Source organism: Cystoisospora suis (assembly GCF_002600585.1).
Source record: "Cystoisospora suis strain Wien I chromosome Unknown contig_795, whole genome shotgun sequence".
NCBI lineage: Eukaryota > Apicomplexa > Conoidasida > Eucoccidiorida > Sarcocystidae > Cystoisospora > Cystoisospora suis.
This window is the reverse complement of record NW_027153596.1, coordinates 1391-11045: the sequence shown is the minus strand read 5'-3', so window position 1 is coordinate 11045 and position 9655 is coordinate 1391. Positions and strand designations below refer to the sequence as shown.

The 9655-nt window shown below is 42.2% G+C and overlaps 2 protein-coding genes across 2 annotated transcripts in view; both read left to right on the top strand.

The window, feature by feature from the left end:
• The first annotated feature begins 749 nt into the window (after positions 1-749).
• CSUI_001925 (uncharacterized protein) lies at positions 750-2953 on the top strand. Its single transcript, XM_068062128.1, has one exon. It carries the CDS (start codon positions 1493-1495, stop codon positions 1730-1732), a length of 240 nt encoding a protein of 79 aa, XP_067925896.1. The 5' UTR covers positions 750-1492; the 3' UTR covers positions 1733-2953.
• Positions 2954-3828: 875 nt separating this feature from the next.
• The window catches only part of CSUI_001924 (myosin heavy chain), a gene marked incomplete at its 3' end in the record, with an annotated part of 6826 nt that continues 999 nt past the window's right edge, over positions 3829-9655 (top strand). The window contains exons 1-6 of the mRNA XM_068062127.1: positions 3829-4015; positions 5152-5264; positions 6028-6221; positions 7237-7366; positions 8687-8742; positions 9406-9585. Coding sequence (XP_067925895.1) covers positions 5186-5264; positions 6028-6221; positions 7237-7366; positions 8687-8742; positions 9406-9585 — 639 coding nt within the window. The remainder of the gene's footprint in view (positions 4016-5151; positions 5265-6027; positions 6222-7236; positions 7367-8686; positions 8743-9405; positions 9586-9655) is intronic.

Sequence of the window (9655 nt, the reverse complement as noted above, 5' to 3'; positions counted from 1 at the left end):
TCCTTTAACAGGAAGAAGATCATTTTATGATACATAGCTCTTCTTCTTATCTTCCTCGATCAAGACAGACTTGATCCATCCATTCATCATCTTGTTTCATATTTGTTCGGCTTAGCTTGTCTTCTTGATCTTTTCTTGTCTTGAGGTTTTCACGGTGTCTTGAACCTAAGAAGAAGACTAGTAGTCTCAAAACAAGAAGAAAGCTCCTTCTTTATAGCTTGGAGAGACTTTCTCTCAAAGAATTCCATTAGCCTTTCTTTCTCTTTCTCTCCGGAGAGCTTCTCGGGCGTCGGCATCCCCGTAGGTTCTCACGGGATGGATCAAATTCCTGTCAGCCTCTTCATTTTCGCTTTCTCCGTTCGCCAGCACGCCAAGAAGACACGAGCTATTTAAGACAGACTTTCGCGGATTCTTTGCTAACTAACTTCCTTTGCTTTTCTCCCGAGTGGGAAAGCAAAAGAAAGAAAGAAAGACATGGGAAAGAGAAAGAGATGATGTCTGTGCACGGGGAGAGAGGGGAGCCGAAGAAGAGCCGTAGGGAGAGCGGGAAGACGAGGAGGTCGTTGCGGAGTGCGATAAAGAGAAAGGGAGAGAAACTTCATGAATCTTTTTAACGTTGACCCTGCTTATCATTCTTCCTTATGATCCAGCCATCCTTTTGCTGTCTGCTTTATAAAGCTTTTCGTCTTTTATGCTGCGGTAGTCCTTCTTTTTCTTCTTTCGCGGGGTGTCTGGAATCTCCGGGCTGTCGGTGTTCCTCCCTCCCTCCCTCGCTCTCTTCCTAGCGCATCGTCACACCCCCCCTCTTCTCCCGCGTCACAAGTCACAACGTTCTGATCTTTCTTCTTTTCCATCGACAAGCAAACAGGTTTCTCTTCTTCCTCTTCTTTCTTGTCTTTCTTTTCATCTTTATTTGTCTTTCACAACGGAAGAATTGTAATTTCCGTTCATCTCTTCTCGCGATCTCCCTGTATTCTCCATTTCCCCCCTGTCCCACCTCCTCTCTTGTTTCTCCCTTTTCTCCCGCACTGTCCTTCTTCTTCCCCCTGTCGTCCCATTCCTCTCCCTTCTCTTCTACAGAAAGAAAGAAGATTCTCAGTATCATCCGCTTCTTAACGAACAGCCTTGGAACTGTCTGTTTCTTTCTTTCTTTCTCTCGTCGGACTTTCTCTTCTTCTCTAGAACCCCTCCGCTCTCTTCTTCACACCGTGGGACAGAGAAGACGACGAAGAAGAAGCAAAGCTGTGCGCCTACTTATCGAAAAGATTTCGCTTCTCTTCTCATCGTCAGTGTCGTCTTCACGTCATCTTCTCTCAGGGTCATTTTCCCCTTTCTCTCCCACCTTCCCGCTTCTTGAAAAAGGCGCCAAAGGGGGGTTGTCGAGCTAGAAAAGTAGAGAACAAGAAGAAAAGAAAAGCAAAAGAAGAGGAAGAAGAAGCAGACAGAGATATCTACATCGATCTATCTTGTCGAGGGATTTCCCGGTCTATGGATGTGTATTACGACCTCTTCTTCTCGTCATCTCCGTCATACATTCCCCGGGGGGCAAACAACCCTCTTCTCATCTAGCTCTGTCTTGAAGAAATCTCTTATGCATGCGATTGATCGCTCGCTTGTCTTGATCTTTCCTAGCAAGAAATGTGATAAAACAACAACAAGAAGAAGAAAGAAATCTACAGGTTCTTCTCAAGAAAAGCCTAATGAGACAGCAACACCCATGTGTCTTGTCTAGGTGAAAGAGAATCTCTGAAGAAGATCTCCGTTACACCGAGAGAGAACGACCCAGCTAAGATAGAAAGAAGACAAAATAAAAGATTAAAGAAAGAGAGAAAAAAAGAAGAAAAAGAAAAGGAGCTCTTGTCAACAGCAGAGGGACATGTTCGTATGAAGGGGGAAAAGAGTTTCCGTGTGTTTCTTTCAAGTGGCTTCTCCACTTCACATCGATGGGCTCTCTTCTTCGTCTTAGTAAGCTTTTTTCAACAAGCTTTCTTTCTATCGTTCTTCTCAACTTTCTTTTGATCTTTCTTGTCACTTTTGTCTCTATCTTTCCTTTCTTTCTTCATGGGTCTTTTCTTTCTTTAAGAAAGAAGAGTCAAGAGACCTCCCTCGCTACACCTGCTTATACCCAAGATCTTTCAAGAAGACAGAAGGAGGAAGAAGACCGAGAAGGTTGAGAAAGATCTTCATTCTCTCTTATCCATACAGTCAATCCGTTTCATATTCTTTTTCCTTTCTTTTCTTCACTCGATCTTTTCTTCTTTTCTCTTTGTCTTTCTTCGGCTTGTCATGGCGACGATGGATCAAGCCTTATCTTTCTTCATCACATGAAAATACTTCTTCTTCTTCTTCCTCCTCCTCTTTGTCCGCCTATCAAACCCTCTTTTCTTGCTTGTCGACTTCTTTTATATCAGGGAAACCCTCTTCTCTTTCCTCTTCTTCATTCTTCTTTCTTCCATTCTTCATCTTCCTTTTTTCTTCTTTTCGAGAAGGAGATTTGGCACTTCTTTTCTTCTTCTGAATCATGTTGATAAGGAATAGGGTGTCGCAGACATCTCTTACAAAGCAGGTTTACTCGAGAAGAGAAGAGGAAGAAAAGAGAAGCAACGAGGAAAAAGAAGAAGAGGTACCAAATCAGTAGACAGACTCATCTTCCTTGATCTATTATCCTTCCTCCAGGTGTATGTACACTCCACTTTTTTTTTTATGCAAACAAAGGTTAGATGAGGAATGAATGAATGACGATTCTTTCCTTTCGAAGGAGGAATGGTTTTATTTTTCTTTTTATTTTCATCTTTCTTCTTTTCTTCGTCTTCTTGTCGAACGAGTTGAAATAGATAGGAGTCGATATTATCTCTCCTGCTATATCTGTTCCTCTTCTTTTTCTTTTCTTCTTTCTTTATGCATCCGTCTGGTCTGCATGCACCACACATACAGCATGCCGTTTCGAGGGAGTTGAAGAGAGAGAGAAGAAAAGCTTTTTAACATTCCCTTTCTCTCTTCAGGGAGACAAGAGGGACTTTTTAGGTCTGACTACGGAGATAGAGAGGTCGACTGATAGGTGCTTGGGTAGATAGATCGATCGATGCAAGGATTCCTTCCGTCATTTGCATTTCTTTAAGGTGAGCTCTTCTCCCTCCTTTGAATGAGATCTACCAAGGGGTCTCTCCTACACATCTCTACATGGATGGATCTCCACTGTATGAATATCTATGAGTATGTATGAATATGTACTTATGTATGTATGTATGCATGTATGTATGACTATATGGTGTATGAGGTATGTGGGTATGTGTGACTCTATATGTGCATGCATGTATGGATGTTTATACAACTCTATAGTGTATGTACGGGGGATGCATGGATACGTATGAGACTTGTGAAGTATACCGCGAGTTTCTTAGTGAAAGAATTTGCAGTAGACGAAATTCATAGACCGCTTCCATACACAAGTATAAAGGCCTACCATCTATCTTTAATCTATCTATCTCTAATCTATCTATCTATCTCTAGAATATCTATTTATCTCTAGTCTATCTATTCATCTATCCTAAATCTATCTATCTATCGATCTGCCTATCTATCTTTCTTTATCTTTTCATCTTTAATCTATCTATCGATCTGTCTATCTATCTATCTTTATCTTTTTATCTTTAATCTATCTATCTACCTGTCTATCCATCTATCTACGTTACGTTCATCGATGGTAAAAGTGTCCCTCTCCGCTGTACTTTTCTTGTATCTCCTGTCTCTCTGTTGGCCTACGGTCGATTTCTTTAGATCCCTTCTTATCTTAGCTTGTCTTTCTATCGTTTTTCTCCTTTCCGTCAGGGAACTCAGCTACAGAAGGCCCAGCAGGAGGAGGTAAAGCTTCATCTTCTTCGAGGTGTTTATACACCTTTCAAAAGTTTTGTGACTGGGTAGGAGGCCATTGTCGGCTTGAGACGCTCTCCCTTTCACATTGCCGTCTAGGGAATGAAGGCGCTGCTTGCGTCGCTGATCTTCTTGCAAGAAATACGTAAGTCTTGTTTCTTTCTTTCTCTCTTTCTTTCTTCTTCTTATTCTTTCTTCTCACCTTATGATTCTTCTTGCTTTCTTCTTCTTCTTCTCTCCTGTGCCTTTCTTTCTTCCTCCTCTTATAGTCGTCGCTCTATCTGATCTCTTTCTTTTTCATGTCTTCTTTTCCATGGAGAGGATAGACAAATCTTGCTCCTGTTCCTCTTCGTCACCCCGAGCTAGCATGTACACTTCTTGTCCTAGGCGTGTTAATCTATGCTCCCTCGCACAAGAGTAAGAACCTCCTTCTCACTTTCTCCTGTCTTTAAAGCATCTCTAGATTCTGTACGTACTTCTCTTCTTCACTCTATCTGTGCTATCGTCTTATAAACGGAGAGGGACGACAAAGAGAACCCTCACCGCATGCAAACAGCTATCCAAGCACACCCGCCTAGAAACAGACACGCATAGGTATAGATGTATGCTATACATAGATACATATGCATATACATATATATATATATATAGAGAGAGAGAGAGAGAGAGAGAAAGGTTCTCTGATGTCTTTGTGTATTTGTGTTTCTTTGTACGTATACTGTATGGGGAGATGTAGGAGGTAGGGCGGAGAAGAAGAAGGAGAGTTTCTTTTCTTGTGTATCCTTGGTAGTGTGACGACGATGAAGGCGTAAAGCAGGAGAAAGAGAAAGGAGACATGCGTCCGAGTCTCTTCTTCTCTCTTGTCCTTAGCAGTGAAGAGAGAGAAGAAGAATCTTTTTTGACTTAGAGAAGTTCTTGTTAACGCCCTCGACTGCTTCCTTGGATTCTTCTACCAGTTCCTCACATCCGTAGACCATCGGAAAGATCTCTTTTCTTCTTCTTCGTCTTGCTGATCAAAGAGCAGAACTGACGCAACTCGAGAGACCCACCCCAACTCTCTCACCTCTTCTACCAGACTTCGTCGCCATTCTTTTTCTTCTTTCTTCCTTGTCTTCTTTCTGTCCTCCGTTGTTTTGTTCTCCTTTTCTCTGATCTTCTTCTTAGTACGTTCTACACTCGCTCCTCTGGAGGGAATCTACTATCTCTCGAGATTTCTGTAAGACAGACACTCTTCTTCTCATTCTCTTCTTCATTTTCTTCTTCTTCTTTGGGTGTGTGTAGGACTTTGGTGTCTGTGGATTTGAGCCATAACGGCATGGGGGCATCTGCATGCGCTTTGCTTGTTCAAAGTCTAGAGAAATTCAATCATACGCTTCTTCACGTCGATCTTGGAGGTAACTCTCTCCCTTTCTCTCTTCATTTCTTCCTCTCTCTTTTCCTGTCTCTTCTGTGGGGAGATTGGCGGAGTCCTCGGTCTCTTCTACCTCTTCGTTTTCTGTGCTATCTTTCTCTCTTTTTCGGCTTCTGCTGTCCTGCAAGTCTTATCGTCGACTCCATACTAATGTCTGGTACTGCTCAACTTTCCTTTCTAGCCCTGCTTTCATTCCTCTCTTCTTCACCTCTCCCTTGTACCGAGTTCTATAGATGGATAGATTAAAGACAGACAGATAGGTAGATCGACAGATAGATAGATAGATAGCTAGTTAGCTATTCGATAGATTAGAGATAGAGTGAAGATAGATTGAAGATAGATACCCAACGCAAAACGTCTTCTGCATGTTTTTCTTCATGACGTGTACGTTCGATTGCATTTCTTCCTTGTTTCGCCTTATCTTTTCCCTCTCTTCGGTAAAGGTGTCCTTTTTCTTCATCCCCGTTCTCTTCTTCTTTTCATTGGTAGATCCTCTCCATCGTCCCTTCTTTTAGATAGATAGAACGGAAACAGAACGAAACTCCATAGCTCACACCTATCATATCTCTCCCCCTTTTCTTCTTCTTCTTCTTCTTCCCTCTTGTTCTCTTCTCATCTACTACTCTTATCCTACTTGTTTTCCTCTGTGTCTCTTTCTTCCTTTCTTTCGCATCTTTGTATCTTTCTTTCTTTCTCTCTTTCTATCTTTCTTTCTTTCTCTCTTTCTCCTGTCTTTACTTGCGTAGGCAACGGAGCGAATTTTTCTGCTTTGGAGATTCTTGATCGGACGTGCTGGCGTAATAGAGCGGAGAGGCACGCACATCTCGCGAAGGCCCACCAGAGGCCGGAGCACGAGCTGCACAAAGAGGAACAGCAGAAAAGAATGGAACTACAGAGATATGTCTTACAACTCGAAAAGGAGATGGCCATCCGTCAAGAGGTAGATGACTTTCTCTCATTCTCTCTTCAACTTTCTCTCTCTAACTTTCTTTCTGTCTTCATCTTGCTTTAGCTTTATTTGGCGTTTCCAAGTGCTGTCTTCTCTGTGGATGGAGGTATGTATTGGGGCATGGGTATGGAGGATCTCTCTTGTGATCTGTCTCCTCATGACGCTGGGGTGTATGTACACCTGAACACAAAGGTGATGCGGTTGTCCACTGGCGGTAATCCGTGGTCGAGCTTCTTTTCTCTCGTTCATCATGAACAAGAAGAAGAAAGACATGCTAGAGAAGAAATCTTTCTTTCTTTCTTTTTCTCTCTCTCTCTTTCTTCTTGGTATGAGAGGTCATGCTCATCATCTCCAGTCTCGAAGAAGAGAGAAGATGAAGGGTTTCTCTCCCCTCAAGAAGGAGAGGTCATCCACTTGGCATAGCTGCATGTGTCTATGGCTGTAGATGTATTGAAGTTATGTTTACATTGCCTAAGTAGAAGAAAGAGACCGAAAGTGCGATGGCTCTTCTTCACATTTGTCACAGCAGGAGCCGATTCTCTTCTTAGTCTTTTTACTTTGCTCCGGTTTCGCGATCTAATGAAGTTCCTCTGTTCAAGCAATTCTTCTCTTTCGATCACATGCATGGACTGCATCTCTCTAAAGAAAAACGCATACACCCGGGATTTACATGGATGTATCTACATGTATATAGGTGTATCTATCTATATATGTAGCCGTAGATCCACTGAATACAGCCTTTCCACCTATGTAATGGATAGGCAGATAGATCAGGCGGTGTACATACACCTCAACTTGTTAGGTTCCTTGACGACTCATGCTTGTTGTAATGAGGGAAAACGGCGAGTGAAGACGAGCACACCTGCCCCACATCAGATTTCTTCGCTCTTGTATTTTTCTTTTCTTTTCACTCCTTCTTCTTCTTCTTCTTCTCCTCCTTCTCTCTCTGTCTCTCCTGTCATCTTCTTCTCCCTTCTTTTTGTCCTTGTTCTCTTTGTGTCTGTAGCACTTCACTCAAGTGATCGAGGAAATGCACACGGAGGCAGGAGAAACTTCGAGACAGCTCAGTGAAGCTCGCGACGAAGTTCGAGAGCTAAAGGAGCACCTGAGAACGCATTCTTTTGATCTTGCCGCCGGTAATCTGCAGATACATCTCTTTCCTTCTCTCTCTTTTCTCCTATCTTCTTCTTTATTTCTTGTTGCTTAATCCCTCTCCCTCATCGTTGTCTCCTTCTGGGTGTTCCGCTGCTTACGTTTTCTGTGTCTGTGGAATAGAAAGAGAGGGAACGAGGTGTCTATTGAGAGGTGCACATCTCTATTCTCCATTCTTCGAGATATAGATTCTCTCCATTCCACCTGGAGTCTCTTACCTATTTCAAGTATAATGTGTCAGTTAGGCGTTAGACACCTGTATAGGTATTAGATCGGGTAGATGTGGAAGAGACATGAGGAAGATGAAAGAGCTAGATGAGTGGCTTCATAGGAGAATTATAAAGATGAAGAAGAAAGAGAAAGAAAAGAAAGAATCCATTCTTCTGTGTTGCTCTCGCTTCCTCTTCAAAAGCTCTCTCTAGACTCTTTCTTGCGTATATCTATCTATCTTCCTCTACCCATCTACACGTATATCTACACAGAGAGAGAAAGAGAGAATAAGATAGAGAGATTCAATACTAGTGGAAAAGATCCTGTACTGATGCATGCAGCTATGTCAATAGAGGTAAGTATAGATGTATATATATAAATCTATATGTATCTTATCTAGGCATCTTCGTAGATAGATACGCCGTCCTCTCCTCCGGCTTTCACTAGCTTAAGGTCTATGTCTCTACGTATGAGAGGTCCATACATATCCTAGCCTGCATACATACATACATACACGTCTCTACTCAGTGTGTCTCCTCGGTTTGCTGCTCTCCCCCTTCTCATCGTTGCTCGCCGTTGCTTTCGCCAGTCTGGCCCCACTTCACCACTCCTCTCCTATATGTATGGGGTGCATAGAGAGATCTATATACATACACATATATACATATATATATATATAGAGAGAGAGTTACATATGAATGTGGAGATGTAGATATTCTATGTATGTATATAAGTGTATATTATACGTAGAAAGGAGGTATGACCTGTCAGGGTCTGTAGAGATGGCTTTGTTGAGTGGATAGGGACCTATATCTATAGTGATATCTGCATGTGTGTATACCTATCTGTGTATGTATAGATGTCTATAGATGTATCACCCGCAGAGGAAGTATGAGATATGAGGAAGGGAATGTACATCTGACTATGGAGAGAGGTCGGTGGATGTGGATAGATATCCATCACACGCATGCAGCACATACAGAAAAAGAGAAATATACCTTTCAAATGTGAGAAATACTGAGATAGATAGATAGATAGGAAAGGAGTGAAAGAAGAAGACATGCAGATGGTTACCTTCTTTTCTTTCTATCCAGAGAAGAAGAAATCTATGGAAGCCTCACGATTGAAGAACGAAGTCCTAGATCTTCAGGTACAACACACCCACTACTACTACTATCACTATCACTACTCCTTTCTTCTTTTTCTTTCTTAAGAGATTCTCGTCTGCTAAGAGTATTTCTTCCTCTTTGTGGGGGCGACTTCTTTTTCTTCAGTCAACTGCTGTTGCGAAAGGACTGTCATCTCCTCTATGACTGCTCAACATCCTCTTCTTCTTCTTGTCTTTTTGAAGGGAGACTGTCTCTCTTCTTTTCTTTCCTCTCCTTTTCGTTGCCTTTCTCTTTGCTAAGTAGAAAGGATGGGACTAAGAAAATAGATCCATACAGAGAGAGTCATCTATACATATTCATACGTATCAGACATACATAGAGGGTCATACTACATACATACTTACAGCGAGTACATACACTCGGTGGATGGTCTCACATCTAGGAGGATGCAGGGAAGAAGCAACTCTAGGGTGAATTAGGAGACAGCCATGAAGACATAGACAAAGAATAGAAGAGAAGAATGAGTGTTTCGATTAAGACAGAAGACCTTTGTAAGAAATTCAAGAGCCTCTCTCTTTTATCTCTTGTCTCTCTAGTAGCGTCGCAGCGCTGCATGCTGGTCCTAATCTGCCTCTCCAGTAAATGCTCTCTCCTTCTGACTTCTTCTTTCTTTCTTTCTTTCTCTTGTCCTTCCCCCTGTGTAGAAACTGCTGTCTACGAATGAGAAAGATCGGCGAGATCTGCAGTCACGAGTACAGCAATTAGAGATGGAGAGAGACCTCCAAGAAGAGAAGCTCCAGTCACTGGAGCTTCAGAAAGAAAGCGCGGCGGATTCTTCTCTTCTCTTACAGCAAAGTCTCGATGACTCGACAATAGCTAACAAGGTATATCGCAGATAAGACATGAGACACGTAAAAGACAGAGACAGACTGAGTGAGAGAGAGAAAGAAAGAA

Coding starts and splice junctions, on each gene's coding strand:
- CSUI_001925 (XM_068062128.1), top strand. CDS start 1,493: ATGTGTATTACGACCTCTTCTTCTCGTCATCTCCGTCATACATTCCCC.